General features: G+C 46.6%; 1 protein-coding gene across 7 annotated transcripts in view; it reads right to left on the bottom strand.

Moving 5' to 3' along the window:
* The window catches only part of PTPRF (protein tyrosine phosphatase receptor type F), a 486,553-nt gene that overhangs the window by 16,788 nt on the left and 451,026 nt on the right, over positions 1–18,739 (bottom strand). For all 7 annotated transcript variants that reach the window (XM_082265004.1, XM_082265006.1, XM_082265005.1 and 4 more), the window contains 6 exons: positions 15,820–15,939; positions 13,150–13,304; positions 11,532–11,817; positions 10,918–11,096; positions 7,028–7,154; positions 5,796–5,921 (listed from right to left, as the gene is read on the bottom strand). In XM_082265004.1, the coding sequence (XP_082121130.1) occupies positions 5,796–5,921; positions 7,028–7,154; positions 10,918–11,096; positions 11,532–11,817; positions 13,150–13,304; positions 15,820–15,939 (993 nt within the window). The remainder of the gene's footprint in view (positions 1–5,795; positions 5,922–7,027; positions 7,155–10,917; positions 11,097–11,531; positions 11,818–13,149; positions 13,305–15,819; positions 15,940–18,739) is intronic.

Genomic DNA, 18,739 nt, shown 5'->3' with positions numbered 1-18,739 from the left:
TCTCTCTCCCATCTATATATCTCTCTCTTCTCCTCTCAGTCTCTCTCTCTCCCATCTATACATCTGTCTCTTCTCCTCTCAGTCTCTCTCTCTCCCATCTATATATCTCTCTCTTCTCCTCTCAGTCTCTCTCTCTCTCCCATCTATATATCTCTCTCTTCTCCTCTCAGTTTTTCTCTCTCCCATCTATATATCTCTCTTTTCTCCTCTCAGTCTCTCTCTCTCTCCCATCTATATATCTGTCTCTTCTCCTCTCAGTCTCTCTCTCTCCCATCTATATATCTCTCTCTTCTCCTCTCAGTCTCTCTCTCTCTCCCATCTATATATCTCTCTCTTCTCCTCTCAGTCTCTCTCTCTCCCATCTATATATCTCTCTCTTCTCCTCTCAGTCTCTCTCTCTCCCATCTATATATCTGTCTCTTCTCCTCTCAGTCTCTCTCTCTCTCCCATCTATATATCTCTCTCTTCTCCTCTCAGTCTCTCTCTCCCATCTATATATCTGTCTCTTCTCCTCTCAGTCTCTCTCTCTCCCATCTATATATCTGTCTCTTCTCCTCTCAGTCTCTCTCTCTCTCCCATCTATATATCTCTCTCTTCTCCTCTCAGTCTCTCTCTCTCCCATCTATATATCTCTCTCTCTCTCTCCCATCTATATATCTCTCTCTTCTCCTCTCAGTCTCTCCCATCTATATATCTCTCTCTTCTCCTCTGTCTCTCTCTCTCCCATCTATATATCTCTCTCTTCTCCTCTCAGTCTCTCTCTCTCCCATCTATATATCTCTCTCTTCTCCTCTCAGTCTCTCTCTCTCCCATCTATATATCTCTCTCTTCTCCTCTCAGTCTCTCTCTCTCTCCCATCTATATATCTCTCTCTTCTCCTCTCAGTCTCTCTCTCTCCCATCTATATATCTCTCTCTTCTCCTCTCAGTCTCTCTCTCTCCCATCTATATATCTGTCTCTTCTCCTCTCAGTCTCTCTCTCTCTCCCATCTATATATCTCTCTCTTCTCCTCTCAGTCTCTCTCTCTCCCATCTATATATCTGTCTCTTCTCCTCTCAGTCTCTCTCTCTCCCATCTATATCTCTCTCTCTTCTCCTCTCTCTCTCTCTCTCTCTCTCTCTCTCTCTCTCTCCCATCTATATATCTCTCTCTTCTCCTCTCAGTCTCTCTCTCTCCCATCTATATATCTCTCTCTCTCTCTCCCATCTATATATCTCTCTCTTCTCCTCTCAGTCTCTCCCATCTATATATCTCTCTCTTCTCCTCTGTCTCTCTCTCTCCCATCTATATATCTCTCTCTTCTCCTCTCAGTCTCTCTCTCTCCCATCTATATATCTCTCTCTTCTCCTCTCAGTCTCTCTCTCTCTCCCATCTATATATCTCTCTCTTCTCCTCTCAGTCTCAGTCTCTCTCTCTCCCATCTATATATCTGTCTCTTCTCCTCGCAGTCTCTCTCTCTCCCATCTATATATCTGTCTCTTCTCCTCTCAGTCTCTCTCTCTCTCCCATCTATATATCTCTCTCTTCTCCTCTCAGTCTCTCTCTCTCCCATCTATATATCTCTCTCTTCTCCTCTCAGTCTCTCTCTTTCCCATCTATATATCTCTCTCTTCTCCTCTCAGTCTCTCTCTCTCCCATCTATATATCTCTCTCTTCTCCTCTCAGTCTCTCTCTCTCCCATCTATATATCTGTCTCTTCTCCTCTCAGTCTCTCTCTCTCCCATCTATATATCTCTCTCTTCTCCTCTCAGTCTCTCTCTCTCTCTCCCCCATCTATATATCTCTCTCTTCTCCTCTCAGTCTCTCTCTCTCCCATCTATATATCTGTCTCTTCTCCTCTCAGTCTCTCTCTCTCTCCCATCTATATATCTGTCTCTTCTCCTCTCAGTCTCTCTCTCTCCCATCTATATATCTGTCTCTTCTCCTCTCAGTCTCTCTCTCTCCCATCTATATATATCTCTCTCTTCTCCTCTCAGTCTCTCTCTCTCTCCCATCTATATATCTCTCTCTTCTCCTCTCAGTCTCTCTCTCTCCCATCTATATATCTCTCTCTTCTCCTCTCAGTCTCTCTCTCTCCCATCTATATATCTCTCTCTTCTCCTCTCAGTCTCTCTCTCTCCCATCTATATCTCTCTCTCTTCTCCTCTCTCTCTCTCTCTCCCTCTCCCATCTATATACCTCTCTCTTCTCCTCTCAGTCTCTCTCTCTCCCATCTATATATCTCTCTCTTCTCCTCTCAGTCTCTCTCTCTCCCATCTATATATCTCTCTCTTCTCCTCTCAGTCTCTCTCTCTCCCATCTATATATCTCTCTCTTCTCCTCTCAGTCTCTCTCTCTCCCATCTATATATCTCTCTCTTCTCCTCTCAGTCTCTCTCTCTCCCATCTATATATCTCTCTCTTCTCCTCTCAGTCTCTCTCTCTCTCCCATCTATATATCTGTCTCTTCTCCTCTCAGTCTCTCTCTCTCTCCCATCTATATATCTGTCTCTTCTCCTCTCAGTCTCTCTCTCTCCCATCTATATATCTCTCTCTTCTCCTCTCAGTCTCTCTCTCTCCCATCTATATATCTCTCTCTTCTCCTCTCAGTCTCTCTCTCTCCCATCTATATCTCTCTCTCTTCTCCTCTCTCTCTCTCTCTCCCTCTCCCATCTATATACCTCTCTCTTCTCCTCTCAGTCTCTCTCTCTCCCATCTATATATCTCTCTCTTCTCCTCTCAGTCTCTCTCTCTCCCATCTATATATCTCTCTCTTCTCCTCTCAGTCTCTCTCTCTCCCATCTATATATCTCTCTCTTCTCCTCTCAGTCTCTCTCTCTCCCATCTATATATCTCTCTCTTCTCCTCTCAGTCTCTCTCTCTCCCATCTATATATCTCTCTCTTCTCCTCTCAGTCTCTCTCTCTCCCATCTATATATCTGTCTCTTCTCCTCTCAGTCTCTCTCTCTCTCCCATCTATATATCTGTCTCTTCTCCTCTCAGTCTCTCTCTCTCCCATCTATATATCTCTCTCTTCTCCTCTCAGTCTCTCTCTCTCCCATCTATATATCTCTCTCTTCTCCTCTCTCTCTCTCTCCCATCTATATATCTCTCTCTCTCTCTCTCTCCCATCTATATATCTCTCTCTTCTCCTCTCAGTCTCTCTCTCTCCCATCTATATCTCTCTCTCTTCTCCTCTCTCTCTCTCTCTCCCTCTCCCATCTATATACCTCTCTCTTCTCCTCTCAGTCTCTCTCTCTCCCATCTATATACCTCTCTCTTCTCCTCTCAGTCTCTCTCTCTCCCATCTATATATCTGTCTCTTCTCCTCTCAGTCTCTCTCTCTCCCATCTATATATCTGTCTCTTCTCCTCTCAGTCTGTCTCTCCCCATCTCTCTGTCTGGGATTGGAGTTTTTAGATAAAGTGAAAGCAGAGATTTTTAGGGCAGAGTCACAATGCTTCCCACCTCTGGCAGAGAGAATCCTCTGTTTATTACATAGTGAACTCCTGTAACTTTCCCTTGTGACAGAAGTGACAGGATGCCTTCAATGACACTGCTATGGTTATTGATCATTTTATTTCCAACCTGAAAAAAAAGCTTTTCTGTTCTCAGATAGTTTGATTAAAAAGCACAAATTTGAAAGCATAACTTTTTTTTTCTACTATAGAAGTCTTTAGGCTGACTTGGGAAATAATACCAGTGAGGCAAGCATATTTAGCTACATCAATCCTGTAAACGTTTACAAAGTCAAATCCATAAAGAAACAATGTGGATTTTCTGGGCTTTCCTTCAATCTTTAGCCCTGCCTGACTTTGTGGGAAATAAAATGTGTCTTCAGTGTTCAGACACACCTGAATGTTCTGCTGTGTTAGGCACTGCACTGTGACTGTCTGGCAGCCTCCCGATCATGAATCTCTTCTTCTCCTCACTAACTTACCTCTTCTTCTTTTCAGTTCCTTCCTGCAGTGCTGTTACCTGCTTTCTGGAGAGAAATGTCGGCTGCCTGTGGCTGAGATGTTTCCTCTGCCTCCTCACAGACAGACACAGCCTCCAGGCTGAGTGGGGAGCAGAGCTGAGCACCATAAGCAGGGGAAGAGAGATCACTCCGCCAGGGCAGGGGAAGGCATTACACAGGCTGCAGGCAGGAATCCTATGCAGAGCGGGCACTGAATAGACATGCGCCCGAAACAGAAGAAGTAGTCCCTCCCACACCTACCAGGACATTATTACAGAGGGGCCCAGAAAAAGAAAAAACACCAGTTAAGTAAGTAGGAGAGGGGATGCTGTGAATTCAAAAAGGCTTTTTTTTTTTTTATTATTCTGCACTGTGTTTTAGATTTTAGATTGCCCGGGCCCCCCTGCAGAGCTGAGGACTCCGGGCCCGGTACAACAGGGCCAGTTGTACTGGCCTATCAGCGGCCCTGGATGTGGTATTGATTAACAAAACAGGACTCATTCACATTCAATGATTTGAACCCTAACCTTTACCACTTAAAGACTTTTGTTATATTTGCTTGAGCAGTGCAAAAATATCTGTTGATCCTGCCAGAAATCCACTGCTGTCCTATGCACTCTGGAGTCTTTATCAGCCCTGCCCAGTTCTCCTTTATTGACTACAGGACACCTCCCACCATATGCTGTGAAGGAAAGGGGGAGGGGTATTTTAGTACTTCATAGAATAACAATGCTCTTCTTCCAAAGATACAGTGTAGTGAATGTTGTCAACCTAGGATAGGAAGTGTGTTACCAGCAGGATCAGCAGAAACTAAAGGCTAAGTTCACCTTTTAATGTGCATTTATTGACTTTTTTTTTACATTGCATTCTGTAAAGAATTGCACCCACATGCAACAGATCGCGGGTACAATACCTGGAATCTACGGACTCTTAGTACACTGTCTGCCCATACCTCCGAAATGGACAGGCAGTTACTGAATGGCAGGAAGAATTAATGAAGTGCGCAAGAGCGCTCACCAGCACCCTCAGAGTGCATTGAGAACTACAGGCCATCAGCCGCAGTGGCTGGCAGTACTTGTAGTCTATTCATTCACAGGCAACTGTGAATGAATGAAGCAACTGCATGGCCACGCTGTTTTCAAATTGTGACAGTGTATGCGGGGAGAAGATCCCCCCACCCGCTGTCACGGAGTGGGGAGTGCTGGTGGTGGGTGGAAAAGTGTGGGTGTAACGGAACATGCTCCTACAAGGTGAACTAAAAGCGGGGCTCCACCCAAAATGGGGCTCCTCTTGTTTGCACCCCCCCCGCCACATTTGGCACTTTTTTAGGGGGAGCTGGTACCTGGTTTTGACAGGTACTCGCTCCCGCTTCTGGCTCAGATCGCTGCAGCATACCGAGCCAGAAGTTCTGCCCCCCTCTGCTTCCCGTGCAATATTCAGGGACACATCACAGGTCCCAGAAGACTACGGGAACATTCACAATATGCAGCGCAATTCACGCATGTGCAGTAGGAAACAGGCTATTTTTTTTCTGAAGGAGCATGGAGCTCCTCTTCAACTTTTTAAAGTAAAAAAAAAAAAACTGAAAAAAATGCAGCCATCATGTCTAAGGGCTGGTAAAGAGGCAATATAGGATATTGTTCTCAGGTCTGGATACACATTAAGCAGCGTAACCTAATAACAGAGGTGTTCGGTAATCCCATGATTTGGGACAAGGTGGGTTATCCAGCAGGTAAAGGATTACTAGTTCAGGCATGTCATGGGTACCACAGCCCAGAAATCCTGGGGCCTGTAGTTCATCGGCAGATGCCAGGGCAAGCGGCACAGAGCAGAGGTCAGAAACGACCGCTCCTACTCACCCGTGCGTCCGTCACTTTGAATTCACGCAGGATGTACTGAGGCATGTTGTATTCGGCCATCGGGTCCACCACGAAATACTGATACCTCGCTGAGCGCTCGGCCGGCCAGTACTGATGGCACTTTTCCTGTAGAGGGGAACACACACCCGTCAATGCTGAAATATTCCTTTCCGCTACATAAATTACTAAGAAACAACTTTACTATTCATTCAGAAGAAAAAAAATAAAATCAGAAAATTTATCATATTTATCTGATAACAAAGACATGATTGTCCCTGAAATCAGACTGTCACAATGCCACACAATTCCTCCAAGGAAAACATCATTATCTGCGCATTGTTACCACATCCCGATGATGATAACATTGTGCCGGCAATCAGAGGAGAGTAAGAAATTGATCACTGGTGGTCTGAACAAATCCCCGGAGCCAGCTGATGAAAGCACTTACACCATGACTTAAAGTGTACCTGCCACTTCCTTCAAATGGTAAAAACCTCCAGATACCCACATGATCTTTCTAAAACTTCACTATGTTTTTAACCTGCCTAGACATCTCCTTTGAAAGCCTTTCAGGGTGCTAATAAAGTAAACCTCCCCCCACCACCGCCACCAATCCGAACCCCATTTCATCCCCAATGCAGATGGTGGTTCCACTAGAAGGAGGAAGAGGGGAGATGGGCAGGTTTTTTCATATGATGTCTACAGCTGCAGGTGGGCCTTTGTAATGGACGGTGGATTGGCACCTGAATGTTGCCTAAGATGGGCCTAACTTAAATATCTTGGGGCTGGGTGGGTTTCGGGCATAGTGGGGCAGGTCAATACTTTGGAACTGACAGCCTAGTGAGCTGTTAATTACAGCAGCTCTGAATTTGTGGGGAGCATGGGCCCACCAGAGGATCTTCCCGTCCTCCAGAAGGCCAGTCTGAGCCTCCACACATGCCACGTGAAGATGCTTTTAAACATCTTGGGCTTGCCATAGATTAGATTCCTGGATAGACTACTTGGGAAAATGTATTTCTGACCATCCCTGCCCTCTAATTGGTTGACCAGTCTGGAGTGAATGTAGAAGTTTCCATACCATCATCTCCCAGTCTGACCATTACCAGCTATACACTGCAGTGATCATTACCTGTATATGAAACGCCTTTCAGGTGAAAAAAGAGAAGCTTCCAATCACATAATGGCATAGATAGGTACACTTCAACACTGATAAACCCTCTGATCATTCTTACCCGGCCCATTTCCCGCAGCTTGGTCAGCATTACCACAATGGTGGAATTATGCTCCCATAGCATGCGCCAGAAGTCCTCAGTGGTCTCTGCCAGGGGTCCCTGAGTGGCGATGTAGCCTTTCTGCTGCCTGCAAAACAGGAATGAAGCATGAGGACAGGAGAAGTGGAGAAGGATAACATTAAGCATGACAATGTCTTTCATTGTGTACTATGTCTGCCTACATGGCACTTTGAAGAAGTTTTTAAATTTTGAGATAAAACTTTGACTAATGGTGACCACTCATGTATCAATATGATCATTTAATCAATCATTAAACCTAAGGCCTGCCATAGACGGTTCAAATCTTGGCCGGTTCAGCAGATACCGGCAGAGATTCGAAACATGTATGGGCAGGCTGATTGTACCCAAGATGATCAATCAACTAGGGTACAACCAGCACATTGGATTTTTTATGCGATTATTGCTGCTCACTGTGTGTTCTCCTGGCCGGGACGGCTCCCCCAGCTGGAAGAACACAATAGCTCCATGGAAGGGATTCCCCCCATCAACACTAACTGGGGGAATCAAGCGATTTTCTTTCCTGCAACCGAAAGCCGCTCCATCAATGGCCGGCTTAACTGAATCAAGTTACTGTTGCAAACCACAGACCCCATTACACTGTGCATGTGCAAGATCTGACGCTGTGTTAGCAGGGTGCAAGCTGTGAGCAGTGGGAAGAGGCAGCTGATCGCAAAGACAAACAAAACAAATATGGCGGCATTGGACAGGATTTATGGCAGAAAAGCGGTGGGTGAGAAGAGGACAATGCGGGATTAGCTGCCCTTTGTAAGTATGTTTATGTAGCATAATATTGCTCCTACGGGAATGGACAGAAGCAGAACTATGTTCTCAGGGGAGGTGCAAGGTCTGCTTTAACAAGGAATGTTCACAGGGGAAAAAGATCACTTGTAGAGAAATGTTACTGAAGTAAATGATCCGTAGGGCTGGAATTTTTCATCAATCGTTTTGCATTCATGTTCCTTTTTATACTGTAAACCAGTCATGTCCAAAGTCCGGCCCGCGGGCCAGTTGCAGCCCGTCCTTTAGTTTTATAGGGCCCTCTGAGACACTGCTGACTTTTGTCAATGCCTCCTCACATCCCCACCCCGATGCTGATGCGATGGCTCTATCTGACCGGCGCCACCCACGACTGCACGGGAGTGCAGAATGCCTTCTCTCCTTCACCGCACACAGCCACCTGTAGGAGCCGACCGAGGAGATGTCACTTCTACAATCCTACCGCCTGTGTGTGTGTGTGTGTGTGTGTGTGTGTGTGTGTGTGTATGTGTATGGAGCTGACCAAGGAGGTGTCACGTCTACAATCCTACTGCCTGTTTCAGTAAGTGTGATTTTATTCATAAAGTACTGATGCTTATTATTTCCTATATGTGTGTGTGTGTGTGTATATTTAATTTTAATGGTTCAAATGTCAGGCAAAATGGTCGGCCCTCACGCATGTTGACTTCAGCAAATCTGCCCCCCTTTGAAAAAAGTTTGGACACCACTGCTGTAAACTAATCATACACAATACAAATGCGCATTTCCTGCACTTTTGGAAGACTAATGTGATACGATTTGGGACCATTTGCTACTATTTGAACAATGTTCTGTGTGAAAGTCTGCACAATATGCATGAACTCCTGCAGGTTGCTTTAAAGTGGACCTTCACTCTCCTCACCCACTTAACATCATTGCACTCCTTCTCCCTTCTCACACATCGGCAATTTATTTTTTTCCTTCTACCCCAAATTTTTTCCTTTTGTTGGACATCTCCCAGCACCTTATAATTGTTGATTAGGCAAGAATGATGTCCTTGTTCACCCTCCTGGGATACTGACGTCGCTCATCCCAGGAGGCCTAACAGTACTCTACAGCTCATGCATTATTGCACATCATTAGTGGGCCGCCTCAAAGAACTGGAGGAGATAGCACTCCCCCTAAGGACATACGTTAATAAGATATTGGTGAGGGACCTGGCATGCGGTGGACGATGGCAGAAGAACAAGGCTGGATTCGTTTGACAGAGTATATATTTTGAGAATACCCAGGAAACCAGGTAATATGTGATTAAAACATTACATGGGGGCATATGGGGCTGTGAAGTTCCTCTTTAAAATAAAAAAGTGAACACTGCACATCCTCCTCCCCACCTCCTGGTCCCCAATATACTTACCTTCGTGGGTGATGAGCTGTCTGTACCCACACAGAGGGTTAGGGCTTTTAAATCCCCGATCTTCTTTCTGTGGGGCTTCCAGAACAGATCAGAAGGATGCGCCGTACTGGCACTGACCAATCAGAGTCACTCTGATCCACCCTGGAAGTGCTGCAGAAAGAAGAGGAAGAAGATCGGGGATCCCTCTGTGTGGGCACTGACAGCTCATCAGCCACAGAGGTAAGTACAGCGGCGACCAGGGAGTGAGGAATGTGTGAACCTACATCTGTCATTAAGAATTATGGGGTGGATGTGTTGGCCTTCTCAAAAATGCTAGCTGCACTCAAAGTTAGAATTTTTTCATTTCAAGAGAGAACTAAAACCAATGCATCATTTGCGGGAGTTAGTCGCCAACTGCAACCTCTATAATTTTCCCATAATAAATTTTCTTTCATAAGGAGCTGAGGGTCCCATTCAGCACAGATGGATGTAGAACTGTTACTACTTCCAAGAACATGTGTACCAGGGGTCTCAAACTGGTGACCCTCCAGCTGTTGCGGAAATACAAGTCCCGTGAGGCATTGCAAGGCTGACAGTTACAAGCGTGACTCCCATAGGCCGAGGCATGATGGGACTTGTAGTTTCAGCAACAGCTGAAGGGCCGCCAGTTTGAAACCCTTGATGTACACTGTAACAACCCTCAGCACCTCATCTGGAAGGTAGTAGGTGTTAGTCCCCAGTACTAGATGGGAGCCCTAGCTGTAGCAGACAACTGCGAGTCTGACAGGTTCCGTTTATTTACGAATCACATAACCGATTTCCTATAGGACAGTGGTCTTCAAACTGCAGCCCCCGGGCTGAAAGCGGCCCTTTGCGTCACTTTATCTGGCCCTTGGTGCACCATTCCTCCCACTGACACCAGCAATGGGGCACTATTTCTCCCAATGACCCCAATAATGGGGCACTGTTCCTTCCAATGACACCAATGACAGGGCACTGTTCCTCTCACTGACACCAACGACGGGGCACTATTCCTCCCACTGACACCAATGACGGGGCACTATTCCTCCCACTGACACCAATGACGGGGCACTATTCCTCCCACTGACACCAATGACGGGGCACTGTTCCTCCCACTGACACCAATGACGGGGCACTGTTCCTCCCACTGACACCAATGACGGCGCACTGTTTCTCTCACTGACACCAATGACGGGGGCACTATTCCTCCCACTGACACCAATGACGGGGCACTATTCTTCCCACTGACACCAATGACGGGGCACTATTCCTCCCACTGACACCAATGATGGGGCACTATTCCTCCCACTGACACCAATGATGGGGCACTATTCCTCCCACTGACACCAGTGATGGGGCATTATTCCTCCCAGTGACACCAGTGATGGGGCACTATTCCTCCCACTGACACCAGTGATGGGGCACTATTCCTTCATTACCAATGACGGAACTATTCCCGGTCCTACTGACCAGAGGTGCTACTGTATGTCTTTTTTTGTTTTTGTTTTACTCCCACTGGCCACCAAGTCAGAGGCATTGTTTACTCCACTGACACTGGGGCATCTTCTACTCCCGGAGGACCACAGTTCAACACCCCCCCCCCCCCCCCCCAAGTCTGAAGGACAAAAAACTGGCCCTTTGTTTAGAAAGTTTGGAGACCCCTGTTATAGGACATTACCTATAGCCATCGATGAAGCTGGCGTTGATGTAGTCAGAGCCCTCGACACCACGGATTGGCTGAAGACACACACGGCTCGATTCGTAGGGCATGATGTTTACCAGCCGGTTCTTGAACTTGTTGCATGGTAGGTTGGCACTGATGAATCGTGAGGTGTGGGCTTTGGAATTGGCCAATAGCTAGGTAGTAAAGAAGAGGAAAAAATTGAGTAAACAAGATTGCTAATGATGAACGAGCAAGCTGAGTTCTTGAATTTCAGCAGAGTCCAAAATCGACACGATCCATCTGGTGTCTGGCGGCTGTCAGTGAAGATAGACTTACTGCCAACACATCTGCTCAGCACCAAAGGGAAGCAGAATGAGTTCAAATTCCCTTTAAATCCCCAGGATCCATCTGGTGTCTGGCGGGTGTCAATGAAGGTAGACTGACCACCAACACATCCGCCCAGCACCAAAGGGAAGCAGAATGAGTTCAACCCCAACACAGAAGTGTCCTTTACTGTCAATGTGAGGAGTGCAATGGATATAGATTTTAAAAAAAAGAAAATTTTTGGACTTTACTGGTACCAGAGAGGGGCAGTTATTTGGTAGCTATTGGCACAGATGGTGACGTACCTTAAACTCTAGCTCCATGGCGGTGACGCTCTCTCCCACAGGGACCTGAGACAGTTTCTGGATATGTGCATACAGGCTGCGTGCCGGCACTTCTGTGTTCCCACACATGACCGCCTCTAGCAGGGCCTCGTGGATGAAGACGTATTGGTCCTCGGTCTGTACCATGTAGTTCCGCTGAGAGCGCATACAGGTCACCTGACCATAGATATCCACCGTCTTCTCCAGCTTCACTCGCTCCAGCATGGCGTCAATCACAATGAAGCACCCTGTTCTTCCCACACCGGCGCTGTCCGAAAAATAAAAGGGAGGGAAAGGTTATCGGATTATGTTAAAGCCAAATATGACCTAAGGCCTCATTCACACAGGGGACTCAAATACATTTAGCTCAGTATTTAAGTGGATGCAACTGAGAGTGTATAAATTCATATCGTCTTCTCTGGTGTCTGCAGCTGTAGATTGAATAAGGGGAAAACTTAAATAGACTTTCTGCAGTCTCTAATGATGTGAAACGCTAACAATGCCCCCAGTAGTCAGAAACCGTATGACCTAAGCACTTGCTAAAGCCAAATAGACTGTGCACTTTGCAAAGTGCAGTTGCACTCTGTGAGTGCAATTGCTCCAGAGCTTAGTAAATGAGCAGAAGCTCTGCTGACCTCGATCATCAATCATGTGCAAGCAAAAATGCAGTTTTTTATTTTCCTTGCACGTGATTGGGCACTCTTTGCAAAGTGAAGCTTTGCTTCATTTACTAAGCTCTGAAGAAACTGCACTTTGCAAAGTGCACAGTCTATTTGTCTTTAGTAAATCAATTCCACTGCGTTGTCACCTCACTACAGGAAATTAGAAGCTCACTAGATTTCTGGCAGAACAACTAATTTTTTTCTGCACTTGTTCCTTTGCACAGAGAAAAAACTTTGGTGAATGTGTTGCAGAGATGTTTTTCTGCCCTGACATACACTTTAATGTTTCACTGATTGCCTGACTGACACAATGGTAAGCCTATTCTACAAGGCTATCTTACGGAGTATCAGTGCTGTATTTTGGCCTAGGCCAACAAGGCCCAGGCCTAGGGCGGCACTTTTGCAGGGGGGCAGCAAAAAAGCCGCCCCCCCTCCACCTGAGACTCTTTTGGCCACTGGTTGCTAGAGCTGCCTCTCTCTTACCCCCTCTTTCTCACCTCTCCTATCTCTCTCTCATTCCCCCCCTCTCTCTCACCCCCCCTCGCTCTCTCTCATCCCCTCTCTCTCTCTCATCCCCCCTCTCTGTCTCATCCCCCCCCTCTCTCTCTCTCTCATATACCCCCCTCCCTCACCCCCTCTCTCTCATCCCCTTTCAACCCCCTCTCGTGAGATCTCAGGGGTTCATATTGGGACTTGCAGTCCTTCAATTTTGGAGTGAGTCACATTAGTTAAAAAAGGAGTGGGGCAAATTTACATAGGAGGGGGGCACCCAATTTTAGTCTTGCCTAGGGCAGCACAAAACCAAAATACACCACTGCGGAGTACTACTGTGCCACTTTAAGGTTGAGGATTTTTCCCACTGCCCCTGTGTGCACCCCCCTCCTGTACCCAATCTGCCAAGGGATCTCTGGCTGACAGCAACCCCAGGCTCTTCTTACCTGCAGTGTACCACCATAGGCCCAGCATCTGGCGGGTTACACGCCTTCACTCTGCGAAGGAAGGCCAGGATCGGTGTGGGGTACTCAGGAACCCCATGGTCTGGCCATGCCATGAACTGGAACTGTCTGATTTCTCGTTTTTCACTGGAGCCGTTCTGCAACACAGATTGAAAGGCAATAAAAATACAATGCACATTTAAACTCTTGTTTAAAACATCACTGATTCATTTTAGGATGTTCTATCCAGATCTGCACATACAGCAGAGTATCTATACCAGTGGGACCTTTTTAGCTCAAAGCGTCTGATTAAAAAAGTGAAAATTTGTTTTAGCACCAAATGAGCAGATGCTTTTATTGAGGACAAAATAGCTTTCCTCTTTTTTTTGTCAGCTGCCCTCTTGATACCACACCTTTAGCAGTTCCCATCTTATAAGGCTCAGTTCACAAAGGTGCATAACCTGCCTTTACCAGTCTGCTTTCTAAAGCCCCGTACAAACGCACAGATTGTTGGCCGTAAATTGTTGGCCAACGTCCGATCTGCCGATTGTAGGCTTGTTAGTATGATGCTTCCGACAACCAACTGCAAATTTTCGGCCGAAAAAAATCTGGTGTGCATGCTATAAAATTTTTGTTGGCCGACCAAAAAACGGCCGATTGTTCCTCAGTCAGTACAGATTTCGGCAGACAAAAATCTGATGAGCAAGACTGGGCATGCTCAGAGAAGAAAAAACACACGGAAAGTAAACCAGCACATGACATCACTTCTGAAGTTGGTTTTTGTTGGCCAACAAAAGTCCAGTGCAAGTCTAGAGCACATTTCAACCAACAAACAACACTGGACAAAAGTTGGCCGATCAGTTGGCCAACAATCTGTGCGTGTGTACGGGGCTTTAGGCCAGCCAAAGACGGAGCTAATTTCTTTCCTGGAAGCACGGGTTTCAGGAAAGAAATTCACTTGATTCCTCCATCAACACAGTCAGCGTTAATGGGGGGAATCCCTCCTGCCAAGCAGGGCCCTGCAGAGACCTTTGGAGGGGCAGGTGCTCAAAGTATAAAAGGGGTACATGGAACAGGGCTTTATATAGGGCTGTGCTCAAAATATCAACACAGCAATGTATCGTGACGCATTCCTTCCTGATATGTGTATTGATACGGGGGATTCTGTATTGATAGGGCAGAAAAATGCTGTGACGCAGCTTTGAAAAAGAAACCAAACAGAAAAGACTATTTTAATTTTAAAAGTTAAAAATTATTTTGTGTCTTAAGTTGTACCAACCTGAAGACTTTTTCTTCTCTGTTTATACAGAATAATATAGAAGGTACTGCTGGCTGGTACTGGTGGCGGATACTGCTGGTGGGTACTGCTGGCTGTTACTGCTGGTGGGTACTGCTGGCTGGTACTGTTGGCGGATACTGCTGGCGGGAAATGCTGGCTCCACTTAGACACATCAACACCGGAGTATGAGGTGCGGCGCTGGAGGAAGCATGCAGAGCCGATGATTCCTCTATCTCTCCTCTCACAGGCGGGGTACATTTGATATCACTCCGCTTTTTACAGGACGGAGCCAGATCTATACAGGAAGCATCGGCTCTGTTCTGACTCAGGGATATGCTGACAGCTAGGACATCGCATGGCACTTGTGGGTGTCAGGGAGCCGCAGTCCAAATGAAGGAGACTTGGGATGTCTGCCTTGACAAAAGGGCACTTTGGGCATCAAGGGGCAGGTGCTCAAGCACCTTCCTCCCCCGCACGTGCCCGCTGCCAAACCATTGTGTACACTCCGTCCCCGCCAGTAGAACATAGTAATTGTTGCTAACGGCTGTAACAGCCAAAACAGGCTGCAAAACAAAGCTGCATTTCGGGGGGTTTTTTTTGTGTTTTTTTTTTTAGCCATCCAGAGGTGGTTTTGCTGCTGTTTTTCGGATCATTGTCCTGCTGCATAACCCAAGTGTGCTTGAGCTTGAGGTCAGGAACTGATGGGCGGACATTCTCCTTCAGGATTTTCTGGTAGAGCGCCGAATTCATGGTTCCATCAATGATGGCAAGTCGTCCAGTTCCTGAAACTGCAAAGCAGCCCCAGACCATCATCACCATTTAAAAACCTGCATTTTGGATTTACTCTGGGTATCTTTGTGTATTATTAAAATGTATTTAATGATCGGAATCATTTAAGTGTGACAAATATGCAAAAAATAAAAAAATCAGGAAGGGGGCGAATACTTTTTTCCAGCACTGTATACTGTGATTCTTCCCTAATAATATTAGAAACACCATTACAAAAAAGTTTGTGTCAGTCTGGAGTTGTACGGCGGCTTCCATAACCAAGAACGGTTAAATTAAACTCCAACAATGACATTATCGAGCCGCAGCGCACTAAACTCAGTCACTGTCTCCCCGCAATAGGTATCCAAAAGTTTCGCTCAGCACCGCTATCTGCATTCATTGTTCCTCTCATTAAGCTCAGCGCACCGTAAAATTATATTATAATTGAAAATTAAATTAAAACATTACACTCTTAATTTGCTTGTCTAGCTTCTCCCGTAATGTGCTGTCTTATCGCGGTCGGGGGAGGGTGGGCGGAGGAGGCAGGGGAGATAACATTTCTTGTGGGGTCACCCATGCAGGAGGAGGGAAGTTAATGGTTAGAATAACGCTCCCCTTCCTCTCACCTTGTAGAGGGCGAACGTCCTCACTGTGTACGTGGCCAATTCGACTGTGTCCAGCAGGGTGACTTGTATCATTCCGTACGTCTCAGAGCCGCGGCCGGGCCAGTACTGGTCGCATTTTACCTGCGAATAAGACACAAATACCATTATAATTTAGTAAACTAAAAGAGATCATTGATTATACGGTCTGCTGGAGAACTATTTGCTGTGTTTCATCCTCTGACGTATAACCAGCCACCCACATCCTTCATCACAATGCTTTTATAAACACGACTTTCTGTGAGAGGAAAACGTTACATTTGCGAGATCCATCACAAAACAATCAAATTATTATTAAAGCCCAACTGAACTTTCAGCTTAAATCAACAACAAACATTCCAGGAGCCTCAAAAGATAAGGTGTGCAAAGTCTTAGGCCCCGTTCACGCTGAGGCGATCCGACTTCCCGGGGCGACCTCCGCTCCGAGATCGCGGTGCGAGCAGCGCGCTGCGACCTCGGATCGGCCGCCACGGACTTCATAACATTGAAGTCTATGACGGTCGCTCCGGGTCGCCCCAAAGAAGCTCCGGACCCTTTTTCTAAGTCGGAGCGACTTGTGTCGCTCCTATTAGAACGGGTCCGCAGCTTCCCTATGGAAGGCGACCTACGGTGACCTGTGAGGCGACCAGGTCGCCTCACAGGTCGCCCCAGTGTGAACGGGGATTCACAGTTTATTTTCTTTAAAAAGCAGCCACAGCCTGAGTAGAAAAGCCTGTCCCCCTGGCAGCATGCTGCAGAGAAGGACCTTTGCTCTCTGTGTGCAAGCAGTGGCCTCTCTCCAGGGTCAGGCCCATAGCTCTGCAATCAGCATATCCCTGCTGATTAGTGAATTCTAGCTCTTACTTACCAGGGGGTCTGTCAGACCTCTGGGGAGAGACCACTGCTTCCACACAGAGAGCAAGGGTCCATCACTGCAGCATGCTTGTAGAAAAGAACCTTTGCTCCCTGTGTGCAAGCAGTGGTCTCTTTGCAGAGTTCAGACATGTCCTCTACTGAGTCAGACCTATAGCTCTGCAATCAGCATATCCCATGCTCCCTGTTGATTAATGAACTCTGACTTATCAGGGGGTCTGTCAGACCTCTGGGGAGAGACCACTGCTTCCACACAGAGAACAAGGGTCCATCACGGCAGCATGCTTGTAGAAAAGAACCTTTGCTCCCTGTGTGCAAGCAGTGGTCTCTTTGCAGAGTTCAGACATGTCCTCTACTGAGTCAGTCCCATAGCTCTGCAATCAGCATATCCCATGCTCCCTGCTGATTAATGAACTCTGACTTATCAGGGGGTTTATCAGACCTCTGGGGAGAGACCACTGCTTCCACACAGAGAGCAAGGGACCATCACTGCAGCATGCTTGCAGAGAAGGACCTTTGCTCTCTGTGTGCAAGCAGTGGCCTTTCTGCAGAGTCAGACCCATAGCTCTGCAATCAGCATATCCCTGCTGATTAGTGAATTCTAGTTCTGACTTAGCAGGGGGTTTGTCAGACCTCTGGATAGAGACCACTGCTTCCACACAGAGAGCAAGGGTCCATCACTGCAGCATGCTTGTGGAGAAGGACCTTTGCTGTCTGTGTGCAAGCAGTGGTCTCTTTGCAGAGGTCAGACATGTCCTCTACTGATACTGAAAAGAAGATGTACACCGCTCAGGTGGATCTATATCCACAATCAGGCGTGGGTGCTGGACCTCGGATCGCCACCGGATAACAGGAGCATGAAGAGAAAGTGGCCACACACCAAAACGATAACTTAAGAGCAAAGATTATTTTGTACAAATTTGGATACAAGGTACAACAGAATGGAAATGGTAGACGCGTTTCACATAACCAACAGCGTGCCTGTTCACAACAAGCACGCTGTTGGTTGTGTGAAACGCGTCTACCATTTCCATTCTGTTGTACCTTGTATCCAAATTTGTACAAAATGTCCTCTACTGGGTCAGACCCATGGCTCTGCAATCAGCATATCCCATGCTCCCTGCTGATTAGTGAACTCTGACTTATCAGGGGGTTTGTCAGACCTCTGGAGAGAGACCACTGCTTCCACACAGAGAGCAAGGTTCCATCACTGCACCATGCTTGCGGACAAGGACCTTTGCTCTCTGTGTGCAAGCAGTGGTCTCTCTTCAGAGGTCAGACGTGTCCTCCACTGAGTCAGACAGTCAGCATATGCTGGGCTCCCTGCTGATTAGTGAACTATGACTTAGCAGAGCGTTTGTCTGACCTCTGCAGAGACCTCACAAAGAAGAAAAGGTCCTTTTTCTGCAGCATGCTGGCACTACCTAGCCTTTTCTACTCGGGCTGTTGCTGCTTTCTGAAGGAGATGAAATGTAGGACTTTGAAGCACCTGGGATGTATTTAGGCACATAAGGCCAGGTTCATATTAGCTGCGGCCGCAGCTTGCAGCAAGGGGTCCGGTGCATCCCTGTTCTCCTTTTCAGGTGCAAATCAGGTTGAATTTTCACCTGAATTTGGACCTAAATTGGAGTCAAAGACGCACAGGACCCTTTTCAAGTGCGTACCGCAGCCCCCCCAGAGGTGTGTGAACTGGCTTGGATGTGAACCCACATCCAATTCGCATCAGTGTGTACCCGGCCTAAGATGACAGTTTAATAGGTTTTAATAGTCTGTGCTAACCAAATATACTAATATAGTGTATACATTTGTGTTCCCTCAAACCTAACACTAACAAACTTAGGCAGCTATATCCTAACTATTGTTGAACCCCTAAAACATATTATCATATATCAAGATACAGCGTCAAAGTGAGAATTCCAAAGTCCATAGTGAGACAATGAACACAATTTAAGCGCTGGACTGACTTTGTAAATTGCGGGCACATTGCTTGATCACCAATACTGTATCCATATTCATATTTTTATGAATTTTG

The sequence above is a fragment of the Pelophylax lessonae genome (assembly GCF_965119305.1).
Source record: "Pelophylax lessonae genome assembly, chromosome: 8".
Taxonomy (NCBI): domain Eukaryota; kingdom Metazoa; phylum Chordata; class Amphibia; order Anura; family Ranidae; genus Pelophylax; species Pelophylax lessonae.
Note: the sequence above shows the minus strand (reverse complement) of the source record. Positions and strands in the feature narration are given on the sequence as shown.